Raw genomic sequence first — 19,940 nt, 5'->3', positions numbered from 1 at the left:
TGATTTTCAGATCCGATACTGTTTATTTGGGACCTTTTTTAGTCACTCTTATTACCACTTGACTTTGTGACTTTCTTTAGGCTACCTGAAGACATCATGGCAAATTCACATGAGAATAAGAAAAATGTTATTTCAGTTATACTGAGTTTCCATCAACCTCCATATGCGCGTGGCCAGCAGAAAGATAACAGAAAAATAATTACTTTCATATCATGGAAATTATTCAATCAGCCACAAGTTCATTAACATTGTAAATGAACTTGTCTGACTCGACCAAATATTTGGACATGGGCTTTTATAACTCTCGCAAATTGATTTAGAAAAAAAAATTCAAATTAGTAAAGATGGTATGGTTTCATAGAAAAGAAACTTTCAAAATTTAATTTTCAATAAATAAAAAATCAAACATTTTAATTCAGGATATTTTGGCCTCGTCAGTACGCTTCAAACTTAAAGTAGTTTAAACAGCTCCGGATCAACTTAATCGTCATTTCAATTACATAAGATCACTGGTTTATCATTTTTTTCGCTTATTCTCAATTAAAAATTTAAATCGCTCACTAAGACTTAGATCGTAGGTACACGCGCTGCTAATTTCAGTCTTTAATGTCATTCAGTGTGCAAGCACTCAGAAAAATTAACAGAAAAGGACAAATTAACAGTTATGTAATACGTTCACAAGTTAAGCTCATCTAACTTCACTAGCGCCAACAAGATGCTCCAAATAAACACATTCTATACTATAGTTTAGTTTGTTGCAGGAACAGTTGCAGCACAACTCCAGTTTAAGGTTTCACGTTTCGCCCGGACTCCTTGAGTGGATTATAGCCTTTTTTGCCGAGACGCTGAGACTCATTCTCACAAGCATGTGGGTTCTTTCGTTTCCTTGCGTTACCATTGTTTAACGTAAGTTCCTGTAGAGATATCACAATAGTTCTCTTGCATTTTATGTTTCGTCCCAAATTTTATCACTATATATATATTTATTTGATTATTTATACACAAGAGGTGTGATCAAAAATTACTGTGAATAAATTTGTAAAGCAGCAACGGCCGACGCTGCATCTATTTGAAGTAAGCCCTATATCCTGATCCGTTGAGACAGTCAGTGTCAAGTTTGAACAGGTTGTGACTTGTCAGTCGGCTTCCAGAGCCGGAAGAGTGAGGTAGTGTTTACCGTGTCTGTCGCGCATCATGGATAGAGAGAGACTCGGACATGTATCTGGTTCGTCTGGCCTCAGGATAGAATTCAAAGTCATAGGTGTGTTCAACCCATATTTATTTTTCGATTGGTGATTTCTTAGCGAGAACATTTTTGTCCTTTTTAATTGGGACTACCTGATTCACTTACTCCTCTCCTAGCAGGGCATCGTTGGCTCGCGGTCGTAAAGGGGCGTGTCCAAATAACTGCGAGCCAATCATGGACACAGTGCGAGAGTGTGAAAGTTTACATAGTAACTTGCGACTGAATAAATATGCGCAATTTTCCACATCACTTATCCTGGCACCATAAAAGATAGAATTTTCCAAGTAACGCTGTTCTACGTTGCATGTTTCTTAGTTATGACGATTCTAAGTTATTTTGTTTCAGCGTTGCGTGTTTCTAAGTTATGCTAGTTATAGGTTGTGAGTTTCTAAGTTTGTGTGTGGATCCCGTGGTAGTTTACTGCTGAGACAGCTTGTCATCACACACCAAACCTTAAACGGGAATATATTTGTGAGACTCCTCTAACGCACCCGCCCTGTTAACCCCCCCCCCCCCCCCACCCCCCCAAATTGGACACAATCCGCTGTAAACACTCGGTCCCTCTCCAACTGCACATTTCCCAGACAAGAAGGTGTTTAGCGTGTGACTTTTTACGTTATCGCTTATTTTATCGTATTAATGTCTATTTTCACGACATAATTGCACGCGTTTCAACTATTTCCTATTTCTCTACCCACGGCGTATTCAGCTACAAACCGAAGTGGAATGGCAGGCATTTCTTCGGAATTAATCTTTTTTTTTGTGTGTGTGTATCCGGAAGGCCCACGGCGCAATACAATAATAAATAACAAAAGGTGAAAACATTAAACACACAGTTTGTGAAAATTAGTTACAAATTTTCTAAACCCATCTACTGGTTCCTTGTTAGCGAAAACCAATTGAGGCACCTGCCCAGTGAAGAGTGTGTTTGTGCTGGTGGGGCGGTACAGGTGCGACGCTCGCTGTTGCTTCTCGTCGTGCATAGCACAACCATTGAATATGTATATGGCAGTGGCGTGCCAGATTTAATACGTGATTTAAATCCCAACGTGGAAGCCATTACGTAGATCGGTTCGTGTAATTCGGACTGCGAGACAGCCGAGCGCTGCAGTGTTAGCCAGACAGCGGCTCCATTACTAACCCCCTCCACTTCCTGACGCGCTCATCATGTGACCGTCTGCAGGCAGTGTGATCTGCGCAGCTTCTTTTCCTCGTTGTCCTACTCGCCGCAGCGCGCGCCACCACCTCGCACTCCCGCAAGCCCTGCCATCTCGTGGCTGTTAGGCCAACTACTTGAATTGCGCCCCAAAATCACGAAAGTATTTCTCCATATGGAAGCGACTTCTATCCATATACATATTCATTGGCACAACTGCGATATCTGAGCGGTGACTGTAACATTGTACAGCGGAGAAACGGAGATAAAGGCGTAACGCTAATCCCTTGGGTGCTTTCACGAATCTGTACCGGATGCTCCATGCCTAAAAAAAACTGTTCTGATAACACGCGTCTGTAGCCATTTTCACTCTCTAAAAAGTCCGATTTAAAAATGAACACGAAACAGAACTGCCCATTCACAATTTAAAAGTATTCTTAAAATACTTTTCGTAAACAGACCCCACTCGGATATCTTGACCAGTTTTTAAATCACGTGAGTTTTTTTTCTGGAGTTCTGCACACTGGGTGGTATGAAAATGTTACCTATCTCTACGTATCAAAGTGAAACAATCGAAATAATCTGAAACTAAACAAATAGATATATGAAATACAACCAAATAAAACGAAATGATTTGAAACCTTATGTATCCAACAAAATGAATTGATACAATATAAATAACATGATATGTACCCAAATGTAATAAAATAAATGAAATGAAGTAAAATTATATGAAACAGAATTTAAATAAAACCAATTTAAATGAAATAAAAGCTATTTTAATTTAATTTAATTTAATTGAGTTAAATTTTTGACTTGTAACGAAATAAATCAAAGAAAAGAACTAAAATGTATTGACGAAATGTTATATATCTCTACATATCAAAGTGAAACAATCGAAATAATCTGAAACGAAACAAATGGATATGAAATACAACCTAATGAAACTAAATTAATTGAAACCTAATGTATCAAACAAAATGAATTTATACATTATCGGTGAATCCTCAGCGAGTCTGATCCTTCTCCTAACCACACTCCGGATTCAAGAAAGAAGCTTCAGGCCTTCCACCTTGCCCACAACCAGGACACGGCCTTGTCTGTGAAGCTTCGCTTGTGGAGCGCGTGGCGGTCAATGGCACTTGGTGGGAGTGTTTCCGTGAATGCGGCGGAAGTCGCATGGAACGTAAATGTGTGACGACGGTGCTGCCATCTGTGGTGGATGGCACGAACCAAAGTTTACAAAGCCAAAAAGGAAACTCCCAAGAATTATCTTTTTGATGAATTATTAACATGATGGGCAGCATTTTTTTTTAAATCACTGTCTAAATTCAGGTCCAAATCTGGGGTTCAGTATTTTTTTTTCAAAGTCCTTTTCACTTTTATCGGAGCCGTTTTATTTTATACGAGGGCTGTTTTATTTTTCAACCTCCGAAGAGCTATAAATAAAAGACAAATTTACATAACATAGTAATTTTACTACCAAATGTTTAGCAGGCTCTTGCTTATTTTTTCATACGAAATCGCCGAAACTATCATGGCATTTGTTACATTATAACAAAAGCTTCTCGATGCCTTCTTCGAAGAGTGATTAGACACACAGGGCCAGCGCCTTGACTCCCTCTCCCTCACGACACCGCTGTGAGGCGGGTGGACTAACAGCACGGCGCATTCTGCCCCACTACTCGCATCTCTTGCGATATTTCTAGTCGTCAGAAGTGAAGCTTTTTTTTTTTTTTTTTGTCATTTTCACCAACTAATATGGCAAACCTTTTTTATCTGTGTCATCTGTTCTAGTCTGTTTTGATTAAAATGAAGGTGTTCGGCAGAAAGTTAGATAAAAATATTACCGTTTAATATGTTAATTTACATAAAAATTCTAAATCGAACCTTCATAATATTGATGTGAGTTGTAATGAAATACAGAATAGACATAACTACGATAATTGGTATACTTACTTACGGAAATTATTGTCCCACTCTTTTGAGGTTCTGCTTAATCTCATCTTTGTGTGAATGGATGAGTTCGTGTGATACGGCTGGACGATATATAAATACAGCCAAGTCTTTATTTTACTGTATTTATATTTTCGTACAGTGTTTGTTCTATGTAAATAAAGACTAATTTTCGGAAGTAATTCGAATTCAAACAATATAAAGGTTTCTTAAATTCTACTGGTTTTGCATTAATCTTCAGCATTTTAACCTCAAATACAAATACAGCTAATACAATTTGTAAACAAATGACCGTCATACTGGTACGTATCATACTGGGAATTCACTCCTCCCTTTTAGGCTTCATTTCCTCACCCAGAAACGGACCTTTTTTATTTATTTATTTTATTTCGACTTTAGTTTGGTGCAGTTAAGACGTGTATTCCTTCTCTCACGCTGAGACACGGGACATAAACAACGTATAAAAAGTTATATGTAGATGTCAAACATAAAATTACATAATAACAAATTATAAATTACAGCAATTACTGATGAATTATCTACCAGTTTAACATTCATGTTTTGTACTGACATAAACTATATAAAATAATGTAAAAAAATATAACAAATTAATATATAATCAAATAAAAACCTAAAACACATTTATTATTGTTTTAAATATTAAATACAAAAATATAATTTCATACTAACCCAAAACATAGGTATTAACTATGGTTTTAATATCAAACAAATATTAAAATATGATGAACATTCTACAGAGCTACAGGAAAAACAACGCGATTTCCAAACTACTCAAGATATCCGAATGGGGTCTGCTTACGAAAAACATTTAAGAGTTGGAAGAGGGCCGGAAAGTACTTTTGATTTCGGATTAAGTTTTTGAAATTAATTTTAGAAGAGTTAAAATGGCTAAACAACATGTTATAAAGAGTAATATTTAGGCGTAAAACAGCTAATAAAGATGCTTGAATGCATTTGAGGGTCTTGCATTACACACCTTTATCTTCATTTCTCGGCCATATAATGTTACGGTCACCGCTCATATGCACTGGGAGAAGACTGCGCGCCAGTCCAGAGGAGACACCGCGCTAGAATAACCCTGCGTGCCGTCTCGCCGACACATATACACCCCTGACGAGGCGAGTGCAGCATGAGTGGAGGTGTGGTGGAACTGCAGCCAGCCTGGAGGATCTGTTGTTGTTGCCGCAGGGGTGTCGCACCTGACGGCCGAGCCGGACTTCCGGGAGGTGACGCTGCGCTGGGAGAGCGACGGTCGCGCCATCCCTCAGCTGCGCGGCTTCGAGGTGCACTACTGCGAGCTGCTGGCCTGGGGCCCGACCCGCTGCCGCGCCAAGGTGACGTCCCCTGGCCCTCGCCCCCTGGGTCCAGGGCGCTCCCATGGCCCCCCATGACCCTCGCCCCCTGGGTCCAGGGCCCGGGCCCAGCCCCGTTTAATTATTATATTTTTTTTACAAACTATAAAAACATATTGAATATTTTTCAAGCAATGAAATTTTAGAATATTTTACACACCTAAAGCTAATTTTATTTTTCTGTAACTATTTTCATTTTTATCTTAGTGTGTGAACTGTTTATTTTTAAATTTTAATGGTTATAGTTTTTTAAAAACTATAAAAACATATTGAATATTTTTTATCTAATGGAATTTAGGAATAATTTCCACACCTACAGCTAATTTTATTTTTCTGTAACTATTTTCATCTTTATTTTAGCGGGTGAAATAAATATAAAAACTTGCTGTGGTTATTTTAAAGTAAAATAATTTTATAACCGAAGCTTAGTTTTTACTCCTAAAATAGTAAACATAATTACAACCTGTATTTTCAGGTTAAATAACATTCTAAAAAAGAGTGTAGGTATTTTTTTCTGTAATTTTGACGAGTGGCTTGTGATGTCGGCGCGTGGCTTGTAATATTGACGAGTGGCTTGTCATGTAGACGTGTGGCTTGTGATGTCGGCGCGTGGCTTGTAATGATGGCGCGTGGCTTGTAATGTCGGCGCGTGACTTGTAATGTCGGCGCGTGGCTTGTAATGTCGGCGCGTGGCTTGTGATGTCGGCGCGTGGCTTGTAATGTCGGCACGTGGCTTGTAATGTCGGCGCGTGGCTTGTGATGTTGGCGGGCAGACGGTGGACGCCGGCAGCGGACGCGACGTGGTGTCGGAGGACCGCAAGGCGAGGGCCTACGCGGCGGTGGTGGGCGACCTGCGCCTGGCCACCAACTACAGCTTCGAGGTGCGGCCCCTGGCCAGGAGGGGAGGCTGGCAGTCGGAGCCACAGCAGGACAAGGCGCTCAGCAAGGCCCTCGTGGTCGCCACCAAGGGCTGTGAGTTTCCTGGAGGGGCGCGAGTCCTTGGCGAAGTCATGTCCACTGCCTGGGAAGCTGCATTTCCCCCCCCCCTAAACCCTAGTGGGGGGTGACAGTTTCTGTTGGCTGTTGCTCTTTAGCGGGGGGCTGCCTCTGTCTATCGGCTCGTAGAATAGTAGGCGTGTCTTCGAAACACCGACAAACAGTTCAACAGTCTGACAGTTGGTACCGGCCTCCTGTGAGTGCATTCAGCAGGCCAGCAGCGGGGTTTCCGCCCTCACTTAGATACACACGACTTAGAACTGTCTAAGTTATGCCTGTATTTAGTACTGTGTTTATAAGTTATGGCGATACTAAGTTGTGCGGTTCGGCGTTGTGCGTTTCTAAATTAGCTGCTTCTAAGTTATTACAATTGTAATTGGTGTGTTTCTAAGTTATTTAGTGATAATTTGTTATTATTTTTAAGTTACGAAGTTTTAATATTGTTGGTTCCTGCATTAGGCCTACGTGTTTCTAAGTTATGTTTTTCTAAGTTATGAGCGGTCTAACGTATGACAGTTCTGAGTTATGTGAATTTTTTTTCGAGAGTCCTAAGTTATGAATGTTCTAAGTTGTGTGGTTCGGCGTTTTGTGTTTCTAAGATAGGTGCTTCTAAGTTATTACAGTTTTTAGTTGTGTGTTTCTAAGTTATTATAGTTCTAATTTGTTACTTTTTAAGTTACGAAGATTTAATGTTATTTTTCGATCTAACGTATGGCAGTTTTAAGCAGGGACAGCTCTTTGAAAGGAAAAAATTCTGTACTTTTACAAAAGATTCCTTTGGGAACCAGTTTCCAAGAAATTGTAATTCTAAAATAAATATTTCGTAATTTTTTACATCACATGGCTATGGTATTTTTTTTTTCATTTTTAGAATATGTGTATGGAAAGAAAAAATATTGAGTATTCCTTACGAAAAGATTATCTAAAAGCCCAAATTTTTACTTTATTTTGTTGTATAATGATCACTTGTGTGCGTAGTTGATACTGGAAAGCTATTCATGTGAAGGGTTAGCAAATAACTTAACTATTGGAGGCAACACAAAGCATAAACTCCCAGGAAAGAATCTGAACCTAGTGTTAACTGCGAACACTATTTTGTTGTGATAGAGTTGTTTTTATGTAAATGTACAGATTTACAAATATCTCATATGTCTCACGAATATTTCTGTTCCATTTACAAAATAAATAGTGCGTCGGGCTTCCACTGATAAACAGGTCCAAATAATGAGGGCATAAGACGAAATTATTCAGGTCTATAGGATTAATACCAGATCCTTGCTGGGTTGTCTCGGTTTACGAGTTCCCAACTATTAGGTGCCACACTTAATCGCGACTCATCGGAGATCAGAAGGGATCTCCATTCGGCGAACCCCCGTTGACGAAGTATCTCTCCGCCCAGTTTGTACGGGCCGGGCCTCCTCTCTTTATCGACGCTGCTTGTGGCTCATCTTGTCTGACACCCTACTTCTTTTGGGAAGCCTTCTTTTCACAGACGAGAGAGCCAAACTCCCGATCGTGCATCTTCGTTTTTTTTTTCATTGTAAATAAATATGGCGGTGTTGATAAAAGGATACTAATGGTCAATTAGGTTAGATTAGCTACATTATAAATACTTTAAAACATTGTGGATGGTCAATTTGGTTAGGATAGCAACATTAAAGATACGGAAGAAGAAAAAAACATGAACAATACATATTGTTGCCTATAAAGTGTTTTTTTTGACGTGATAACGTCTTATAAATCGATGAACGCCGGCTGCACGCACAAAAATTTTGGCACGTTTCGCCTGAGCCGAGCGTGCAAGAACCAGCCAACCACCGTGCGAGAAAATCTTCTATAATACCAAACAGGTTAAGGCGGGTTTTTTAAACTAATTGTTCGTGGTTATATTCAAACAAATCGTCGTTAGACTGACGAAGTGGCGTAAGCGCCAAATGTGCAAAAATTTAGATATTATGCCTGGGTGTCTGCTATGTGTTGATCTATGACCTGACGAAGTGGTGTATCTCCATCTCCTTTCTATTACTGTGGGGGGCATTCTGGTTTTTAGCGTAAGCGCCATATTTCCACGATTCTTGGACACACCAAGGGGCGTAAGTGCCAGCAACTGTATTTACGCCACTTTGTCAGTCCTCATTTGTCACTATTCTTGGACACACTAAGTGGCATAAGTTTTTATGGAACTAATTGTTTACAGTTGCAAAGAGAATATATTGCTAGATACGTTAAGAAAGGTAAAGTTAAGAGAAAAAGGATACACAGCAGACAATCACGAAGGTCTGCCACACTACACTACACTCTTCCAAAAGGCAATGACTCAGTTAATGTGTGTAAAACAATGTTTTTGAATACATTGGGTATTTCAGAACGGACAGTGAGGACTTGTTTGGAGAAGATAAATGCCCAAGTAATGGTAATGCCTGAAAAACGCGGTGGACGACAAGAATCATTACAAATAATGGATGACATTTTGAGGACCTCTGTTAAACACCACATTGAGAAGTTCCCAAGGGTTGAGTCACACTATTGCAGACAGTCATCTACCCGCGAGTACCTACATCCAGATCTCACATTACAGAAAATGTATTACTTATACTGCAAGGAAATACCTCATGACAAACCAAAAGCTAGTATGAAAACATACACACGAGTTATCGCATCTATGAATTTGTCATTCCATCACCCTAAAAAAGACCAATGTAGCCTGCGTTCTTAATACAGACAAGCAGATGAAGAAAGAAATAGAGCACTAAAAGAAACATTAGATAAACACATTGCACAAAAAGAAACGGTCCGTCAGAAGAAAACCACATCCAAGGAACTAGCGAAACAACATCCAAATAAAGTAGGTGCAGCAATCTTTGATCTGCAACAGGTAATCTATTTACCTATTTCCAAGGAGAGTGCCATTTTTTACAAGCGTCATCTTTCAAACTAAAACTTTACCATTTATAAAATTGGAAATAAGCACTGCCTCTGCTTCCTGTGACACGATGCGATCAGCAGAAGGGGTTCCTGAGAATTAGCTACATGTCTTGCTATATTCCTTCAAATTCTTGATCGAGAAGGAAAAGAGGAAGTTCATCTCTTCTCCGACGGAGCTGCTGGGCAGAACAAAAACAGTATAGTCATTACAATGCCCCTGTATGTCTTAAGGCACTCCACTAGCTTGCATTCGATCACCCTCAACTTCTTCGAGGTAAACCATGGACAGAGCGAAGGAGATTCTGCGCACAGTGCAATTTCAACTGCTCTGTCTCACTCCGGTGATGTTTTCATGCCTTGCCAGCTACCAACAATAATAACTCTTGCACGCCGAGCTTCTCCATATGAAGTTCGATAAATGCAATCTAACGAGTTCTTAGATTATAAAAAATCTCTGAAGTCATTAGAATCAAGACTATAAAGTTCTTTGACTCTGGACTACCAGTCAAATGGAAAGAAATCAGTGAAATTTTTGTGACAAAAGAGGATGTGAACTGCATATGTATCAAAAATAGTCACACTGTTGCTACCTACGAGAGGCTGTCTCTCAAACGTCAAGCTTTGGACTGCATGAAACATGGTGTTTACAAACTCAATTCTAGTCCTCCACCTTTAGCCTACGAAAAATTCAAGGACTTGGTCACACTTTGTGTTGGCCCCAACCCAGTTATTCGTAATAGTGTACACATTGCTAAACTATTTTGATTTGCATTCTTCTGCATAAAATTAGTTAATTCAAAGAAAACACATATTGACGTAACTGCCAAAATGGATACAATACCTTAACCTTCAGGACCGTCGAACTGGCGTATCTCCATTTAGGCCAATTTACTAAAAAATGGTGGCAGCTATAAAACTTTTAATCATATTTTAGGAAGGAGCACCAATTATACTATTTTAACGAGTCATTACTTTGCGCACAGCTCTATAAAATATTGCTCCAGTTCAGTGAGTTTGGTGCCAATTTTCTTTAAAGTGCTCTCCTGAAAAATTGTCCTTACGGCGCATACGACACTACGTCAGTCTAACGACGAAATTATTTAAATTAAATTTGCAAAAAAAACTGTAAATAATATTTGAAAATTAAAAAGTATGCAATTTTTCATCAATGTTATCTTATGACGTTATCGCGTCAAATTATCGTCCGTAAACCGACATTACAGACAACCCCCTTTTTTTTAGAAAAAAAATTGTTTTTTTCATGTGCATGATTTGTTGAGTTAATTTCTGATTTGCAATCACATCTGGACACCGTCAGGACTATTGTCTTAATAATAATACACAGTTAACCTCTGGGTTGCTGGCACTACGTACCGGAATATTCCATACGCCACTTTCTCAATACACTTAAGAGTGAAACTGTTCTAATCATTCCCTGCAGTTTGTGTAAATGCTGGTAGAACTACTCCGCTGGTACTTTTTTCCATGCTGGTAGTTTTCCATGCTGGTAGTTTTCTCCGTGTTGCAAGGAGGCCATTAGGAACAGCTTCTGCCAGCTTGCGAACTTCTCCTTGGTTCAGTAAGAATAGAGTTTTTTTTTTTTTATGTACCGGGAATATTCTTTTGGATTCGCTTTCAAACTAACAAGGGGACCACTAAGAATGGTACAAAACGGATTTTAATGGGTCTTATATATATTGTGGAGGGAGTCCCTCAGAGTACTAAGCTAAAAGGGTTTTGTCCATTGATCCTTAGTTTTCGCGAAAATGGCGATTAAAGTTTAATACGAAAGTTTTACACCGATAAATTTTCAGGTAGCAATCGTTGACCAAGTATGACTGAAAAGAATACAACACGCAAAAATAAAATATTTTTTGACATATTTATTTCAGCGTTAAAATAATAATTATTATAAAATTATGAAATAATCAAAAAACAAAATTTTTATGAGCAGGAAGCGAACCCTGACCGGCCGGCTGCTAGGCAAGATTAGATTTATATTGATTTTATTCAACACATAATTACACATTACAAACGAACATTACAGCAAATAAAAGAGCACGCTCCAGCTAGGCAAGAGCCTTACCAACTAGGCTAGGCTGGCTCGCCTGGCGCGACGGAAAATGTACCGGTGTAAAACGTTCGTATAAAACTTTAACCACCATTTTCGCGAAAACTAAGGTGCATTGGACAAAACCGTTTTAGCTTAGTACTCTGGGGGCCTCCTTCCACAACATATATAAGACCCATTAAAATCTGTTTGTACCATACTTGGTGGTCCCCTTGTACGTGTAACCAGCGTTCATCGTAAATTGAAGGTGAAAATTTTGAAAAGTGCTCCTTTCCAAAACGAAATAGTCCAAGAATAATTTGAATATGTAAAAAATATGCATGTAATATTTATCTGATAGGAATTTTCGGACCTTCGGTTGCACATAATATTAACAGAATTTGAGCTATTGTGTTTTAAAGATTGTGTGGTGACGTTTAAAAAGTTTCTCCGACTATAACCATTATGCTACGATCAAATACGTAGATCTTTTCGGAAAGAAAAATCTCTCCAGAGTTCTCATTGCCCGCCAGTTCCCAGAGAACATCGCAGCTCACACCTGCCGTGACCTTCAGTGAGGTACAGGAAACAGATACAATGTTCCAGGTCGAAGCACCGGCTACGACATTAGGCTAAAGCAACCCATCCCTCACTGTTAAGAATTTTCTCCTCAAAACCACTAAGAACATCTGTTACATATTTACCAGAAATATTCGTTAATTGTACGTATTTCTTCGTTAATTTACGAGAACTGAATAATCTTTCGTTGAGCACAAACTCATAAGGATCATATGCAGAGTATTAAATAAAACTCCATTCTATGTGCAAGTTTATCTTGTTAACAACGAAACACAGAACACGGAAAATATAATTCATAAAATAGAATTCGTAGTTTACATGAATATCCGGTTATCGGCAACTACGAGAACTCCTTATTGAAAAAAAAATCCGCAAATTAACTGTAATTTCTAACAGTGCAGCATTGTCGCCACTAGAAACTTCCCAAACCACTCAGCTCTCCGGATAGCTGACTAGAGTCCAACATGACGAAATTAAACAGTTAATTTCTAGAGGGTAGGTTGAGGTTCAGTTTTCGAGTGTAGGTTGAGGTTCAATCCTAGGGGAAGCCTTCATTTCACAGACGAGAGATCCACACCCGAAGTTCCCCGAATTTCATGTTCGCTTTTATTTTCCGTTCTATCTCAGTGTTTAAACCGGTGTGGCATTAAATTTTGCAGTCACTTAGGATAGGTTAGCTACATTATAAATACTTTAAAACATTGTGGATGGTTGGTTACATTAGGTAAGTACAGCTACATTAAAAATACTGTAAAATCATTTTATGGTTGCTTAGCAAGTAACTTTTTAATATGTAGCTATCCAGGGCTAGGAAACCGTTTACATGATTTCACAGTATCTTTAATGTAGCTATCCTAACCAAATCAACCCTCCACAATGTTTTAAATTATTTATAATGTAGCTAACCTAACCTTTTACAATGAACCAAAAAAAAACCGAAGATGTACGATCGGGCATTTGGCTCTCTCGTCTGTGAAAAGAAGGCTTCCCCAATCCTAGGGTGTAGGTCAAAGTTCGTTTCCAGAGTGTAGTTTGAGGTTCAAATCTAGAGTGTAGGTTGAGGTTAAGTTGTAAATTATAGGTTGAAGTTCAGTACTAGAGGGTAGGTTAAAGTACATATCTAGAGTGTAGGTAGAGGTTCAATTTTAGAGTGTAGTTTAAGGTTTATTTTTAGAGTGTAGGTTGAGGTTCAGTCCTAAAGGGTAGGTTTTGGTTCGTTCCTAGAGTGTAGGTTAAAGTTCATTTCTAGATGGTAGTTTGAGGTTCAGTTCTAGAGTGTAGGTTGAGGTGTAGTTGTAAATTGTAGGTTGAGGTTCTGTCCTAGAGGGTTGGTTAAAGAACAATTCTAGAGTGTAGGTTAAGGTTCAGTTTTAGAGTGTAGGTTAAAGGTTAAGTTGTAGATTGTAGATTGAGTTAAAGTTTTATATTGTAGGTTGAGGTTCAGTTCTAGAGCGTAGGTGGAGGTTTAGTTCCAGATTAAGGGTTGAGGTTAAGTTGTAGAGTGTAGGTAGAGGTTCAGTCCTAGAGGGTAGGTTGAGGTTCAGAGATCTAGAGTGTAGGTGGAGGTCCAGGCCTAGAGTGCTGGTTGAGGTCCACGTGCTCACGCAGTCTCGGCCAAGGCGACCCAGTGCCTGCCGCGCGCCAGCGAGGTGGAGGTGCTGACGGGCCCGCACTTCGGCGGCCGCATCGCCGTGGAGGCCAGCGGCGGCGACGAGCGCTGCGCCGTGGACGGAGACCCGCGGAGCGCGCGCGACACCTACCTGCTGCGCATCGACCACGAGGCGTGCGGCGCGCACGTCAACGAGACGGCCGTGGCCGCCTTCGTGCTGGTGCAGGAGAGCCTCACCATCCTCACGCACAGCACGCGGCGCTTCCTCGTGCTGTGCACCTTCCAGCCGGAGACGCTGACCGTGCGCGCCGGGTGAGCCCCACCCTCCATTCCCAGCTCTCATCGTCCTCTTTCTCTAGTTCCCCTCCACCACTACTTTCCTGCAGGCCTCTCCCATCTCTAGCACTCGCTCTCCAATTGGTCCCGCCCTTCTCCAAGGTCGCCTCCACCTCTGCATTTTAGCTTCCACTTGGTATCGACCTTCGCATAGTCTTTTTATCTCTCTAGGTTTCTACAACATCAACATCTCTCAAACATCATGGGTTCTTCCCTTTTCCCTGGGACTTCTCTTCTCTGAGTCTGTATCTATTCTAAACCTTGTTAATCCTTGGTTTCCTGTTCCCCCGACTCTGCCTCTCGTCTTTCTCTAGGTCTCTTCCAACTCTAGGACTCTCCCTCCACTTATTTTCGTCCTTTCCTTCTATTAGCTCTCCTACACATCTAGGTTTCACCCTCCAGTTGGTCGTACCATTCACAAGGTCTACCCTTCCTAAGAGTCTTTTATCTCTAGGTAGTTCTCATCATATAAATGGTCTTGCCTTCACAAACAGTCCTCTTCCTCTAGTTCCACTCCACCTCTAAGTACCACCACCACTTAGTTGTTCTCTTCACAAACTCTAACCTTCCTCTATGTCTTTTTCGCATCTAGGTCTCACACAATTCTTTACGGTCTTCTCCGCCTCTTTATCTCTTAGCTTTCACTTGGTATTGACCTTCACAGAGTCCCTCTTTACTCTAGGTTTCCTCAACATCCAGGTTTCTCAACTACTATGGGTTCTTCCCTTTCACTGGCACTTCCATCCCTGAGTCTGTCTCTCTTCCAAGCCTTTTTCATCTGTGGTTTTCGATTCCCCCGGCTCTACATCTCCTCGTCGTGTTATAGGTCACTCCCACCTCTAAGACTCACCCTCCAATCGGTCCCCCTCTTCTTTAAGGTCTTCTCCATCTCTACGTCTTACATTTCACTTGGTATCGACCATCACAGAGTCTCTCTTTTCACTGGGTTTCTTCAACAACCAGGTATCTCAACTATCATGTTTTCTTCCCTTCCACTGGGACTTCTCTTCACTGAGTCTGTCTCTCTTCCGAGCCTTGTTAATCCTTGGTTTCCTGCTCCCCCGACTGTGCATCTCATCTTTCTCTGGGCCTCTTCAAACTCTATGTCCCATTCTTCATGAGATTCTTCTAGACCTTGTTACCTCTAAGCATATCTTATCTCAAAGTCTCGTTCTACTCTGATTTCCTAAACACCCACATGTATGTCTTGTCATCCTTTATGTATATTGTACCTCTAAGTCTTACAGTCTAATTTACGTATCCTTCTCTCGTTTTAAGACATTACTTTAGTTCTTTTTTTTCTCTAAACCACATTCTTTTCAAGTTCACAATCATCCACTTCTATTTTTCGTACGCAGTCGTCTAGGTCTCTTTAACCCTAGAAAAACTTGACCCTAAAGCTGTATTCCAAGACAAAAATGGGGGTTCAGGAGTTGAATATGCTACACCTGCAACCTAACCATATTCCTAGTGCACGATAGGACACGACCAGTCCAAATTCCACGTATTCGCAGGGTTAACTCTTTCGTGGATTTTGTCATATATATATATATATATATATATATATATATATATATATATATATATATATATATATATATATAATTTTTTGTGACCATCGTGGGATGTACCAAACGCATTGGTGTGCCAATTGAAACTTATAACGAAACTATCTTATGCACTTCGTGGTCGCAAAAAGAAATAATCGCAACCTAAATATTACTCGAGAAAATTAGAAAGTTAGTGCGATTGTGCTGCTTCCTCTGGCATTGTTGCTGTAACATTTGCATTGGTAGATGCGGAACGTCCGCTAGAATGCAGTGAAAACCGTCTCTAGTCTCACGCAGGGTGTAGTTTATTAAATCGGCTGCCGATCTGTTCCCCAACTGGGGTTCGGTTTGGACACGTTCTGGAATACGGGCCACGTGAGTTAGGTTGTGCAGTTATGTCCCAACAAGGCAGTGCTTATTCGCTACCTCATGCGAACGTCTCGGAATACCGATTTTTTTCCTAACCTAACCAAAACTTAAGTGTATTCGGGAGGGGTCCGGGTTAGGGGAGGTACCTAGGTGCGTCTCAGGCCGAAACCTTTACGTCTGGGGATTAGCCATGCAAGAAGAGGGTCGCATGCATCGTGCGCTAGGAGGGGATTGACCAGCCACGCAGCAATTGATGCCATGACTAAATCCCCTCACTCATAAATATAGACTGCTGGCATCTTCATTTCCGCTTTAGGGCTGCTTTCTTGGGCGACTTGCTCTTTGGGGCAACCTTCTTTGGCTTTGGAGCACGGGTTTCTTCGTGGGAGGTTTGGACAACTTTTTTGCCTTTGAAGGTGCCTTCTTGGGCTTGGGGGTTGCAGCTGCTGCCTTTTTTTTTCTTTTCTGCTGTAGGTGGAGTCTTCTTGACTGGTTTCTTGCCCACCGCTGCCTTCTTGGCTACGGATCGCTTCTTTTCCTTAGTGGCAGCTGCACCACGCTTGCCGCTTGGAGCACTGTCATGCGGGGTGCACATTTGCACGCGTTAAGTGAAGGAGAATGCAGGAGACAGAGGGGAAGAGAGGGGAGTGGGTGTGTGCCGCAGCATCAACATGCCAGGGGCGCGCCGCAGACCCGAGTTGGACGGCAACCAGCTGGGGCCGGACGACGCCGCGCCGCCCTTCGACGGCGACCTCGAGTCGGCCAACGACGTGCAGGTGTCCCGCCTGCAGCGCCACCAGCAGGTCGTCGAGCTGCCGCTCAGCTACGTGTCGCGAGGTTCGTCCAATACCGACCCTTGTTTCTGGTGGCGAGTGAGGTTATTTATACTGTGGATGTTACTGAAAGAGACCGTGTTTCTACAAGTGAGGTTATGTACCAGTATGTATAATTTATTACCATTATAAACTATAACATAATGATTTATACTGTGGATGTTAGTGATAGAGACCGTGTTTCTATAAGTGAGGTTATGTACCCGTATGTATAATTTATTACCATTATAAACTATAATATTATTAATTATACTGTGGATGTTAGTGATATAGACTGTGTTTCTGCAAGTGAGGTTATGTACCTACCCGTATGTATAATTTATTACCATTATAAACTACCTATAACATTATTATTTATACTGTGGATGTTAGTGATAGAGACCATTTTCTATAAGTGAGATTATGTACCAGTATGTATAATTTATTTGCATTATAAACTATAACATTATTATTTATACTGTGGATGTTAGTGATAGAGACTGTGTTTCTGCATGTAGGTTATGTAGCCGTATGTATAATTCATTTGCATGATAAACTATAACAGTATTATTTAATAAATCAATTTGAACAAACATTCAGCAAATTTAATTTGATTACTAATTTGATTTTATCTAAAATAGCTTGGTTCCTGGGTTGTAACCGTGTCCTTGGCGAATAATTCGCCGACGTTTCGGTCGACACTGCAGTTGCCGTCATAAGGGAGCAGTTACCTTCAACCCAGAAGCCAAGCTACTTCAGACAATGGGCGTGAAAGCCTGCGAACATTATTTAATTTATCTAGATTATTTTAATTAGTTCAATAAGTTAATAACGCATTTATATTGATATTGAATACTTAGTATTAATTTAATATATCTCATTTAATTGGATTTATTCCTCACAGCTGTATTTATAATGGCACTCCAGTCCTTTCGTTATTTTATTTCTGTTAATTATGCGCATACGAAATTAAAGTTAGTTTTTATTATGCCAAGTAATTATTTATTTTATTTTTCAATTTTAACAAATTAGCTGTCAATATAGGTACACCATTTGGTTGGAGTAATTTCGTGTAACAGACGGTTCTGCCATCTGTGGTGGATGGCGCGAAACAAAGTTCACAAAGCCAAATGGAAACTTTATAGTATTAATTTTTTTTAATGAATTTTAACTATATGGGCAGTATTTCAGTAACATTAATTGTCATAACTCAGATCCAAAGCCGGGTTTTTTTGGTTATATCGGAGCCCTTTCAGAGTTTAAAATTTTTCTCTCTAATTGAATTATTGGATAGTCGACTTAGCTGCTCCGGAATCTAATTCACGACGGGTGCAGAAATGACGTGTAATTCGTGTTTAAATTTATTTTTGAAAAACACAATTAACACAATTTGCTTATTTATCACGCTCTGCATTATTTTAAATAATTCTACGTTCATTTATTGTCCAAAAATTGGACAAACTTTATGGTGGGATTTGATTTTGTGCCCTAGTAGACACAAAATCCAATACGTTTAAATTTACTGTAAATCTTATAATTTTTAACCAAAACTTTTGTCTGAAACAGTTTGTGATAAAACGAACGATTGCTGCAAGGAGTTAAAAAAATACAAAGGCAGGGCTTAGAAAAGAATTCATAAAATCCGTACTATGTACACTATTAAATCCGTTCTTATTTACTGTAAAACTTAAAAATATTATTTACACTTTCATCCGAAATAATTTTTTATATGAACGAGAAACCACTCCCGCAAGGGGTGGAAAGTAACAGGGATTGAAAAAAAAATGTACACAATTTAATATTTTCAGATTATTTGCAAACCGTATAAATATTATCTAAAACTTTGGTCTAAAACAATTTTTGATGCGACCAACCATAATTTCAAGGGATGGAAAAAAACAAGGGTTGGATTTTAAAAAATTAATAACTACCCTAGTAGTTACACAATCAAATCCGTTCAAAATGTTTGTTAATTTTATAATTTATTTCTAAAAATTCTGTTGGAAACTAATTTTGATAAGACTAACCATTCCTTCAGGGTGCTGGAAAAAAATAGCTGGAAATTAAAAGAATCGTAATTTCCGTAACATGTTCGCTATTAAATCCGTTCTTATTTATTAGAAAAACTTAAAATATTATTTACAACTTTGTTCGAAATAATTTTTATACGACAAACCATGACTGCAAGGGATGGAAACTAACATGGGTTGACAGACAAAATAATTAAATACTCCCTTAGTAAGTACACTATCAAATATGTTCAAACATTTTCTAAACCTTATAAATATTATCTAAAACTTTTGTCTGAAACAATTTTTGGTACAACCAACCAATGCTGCTAAGGGTGAAATAAGCAGGGGTTACAGGAGAAAAAATTTCCCATTTCCCTTATTAGGTAACTGGTAAAATATATAATAATTCAATTTATATCGATAATTATCTAAAACTTAGATATGAAACAATTTTTTATATGAAGAACAATTATTTAACGTGTTGAAAAAATATGGGTTGGAAAAAATAAATAAATATAACTTTCATGCCATGTACACTATCTGATCAGTTCTTATTTATTTTAAACTTTTTTAATATTGTCTAAAATGTTTTCTTGAGTAAATTTGTTTGTACCCAACTATTATTGCAAGAGGTAAAAGTAAAAAAGTTTGCTAGAAAAAAAAGTTATAACATGTTCTGTATGTATACTATAAAATCAGTTATAATTTATTATACAAATTCTTAACATTTTCTCAAACCTTTGGCTGAAACAAATTTTAATGAAGCAAATTATCATCGTAAAAACAGGGGTTTAAATTTTAAAAAAATCAATACTTCTCTACTAACAAATTTATTCGAATGCATTCTAAACGATCTTAATATTATTTAAATCTTGGTCTTAAGATATTTTTATACGACTACGTATTAGTGCAAAGGATGAAAAATAGTGTTTGGAAGTCCAACAAATTTATAACTACCTTAGTAGGCATAA

General features: G+C 39.2%; 1 protein-coding gene across 1 annotated transcript in view; it reads left to right on the top strand.

The window, feature by feature from the left end:
• LOC134540745 (uncharacterized) overlaps positions 1 to 19,940 on the top strand; it is a 166,178-nt gene that overhangs the window by 123,625 nt on the left and 22,613 nt on the right. The window contains exons 3-6 of the mRNA XM_063383641.1: positions 5,568 to 5,713; positions 6,505 to 6,703; positions 13,890 to 14,202; positions 16,810 to 16,982. Coding sequence (XP_063239711.1) covers positions 5,568 to 5,713; positions 6,505 to 6,703; positions 13,890 to 14,202; positions 16,810 to 16,982 — 831 coding nt within the window. The remainder of the gene's footprint in view (positions 1 to 5,567; positions 5,714 to 6,504; positions 6,704 to 13,889; positions 14,203 to 16,809; positions 16,983 to 19,940) is intronic.

The sequence above is a fragment of the Bacillus rossius genome, chromosome 17 (genome assembly GCF_032445375.1).
Source record: "Bacillus rossius redtenbacheri isolate Brsri chromosome 17, Brsri_v3, whole genome shotgun sequence".
Classification (NCBI taxonomy): Eukaryota; Metazoa; Arthropoda; class Insecta; order Phasmatodea; family Bacillidae; genus Bacillus; species Bacillus rossius.
Note: the sequence above shows the minus strand (reverse complement) of the source record. Positions and strands in the feature narration are given on the sequence as shown.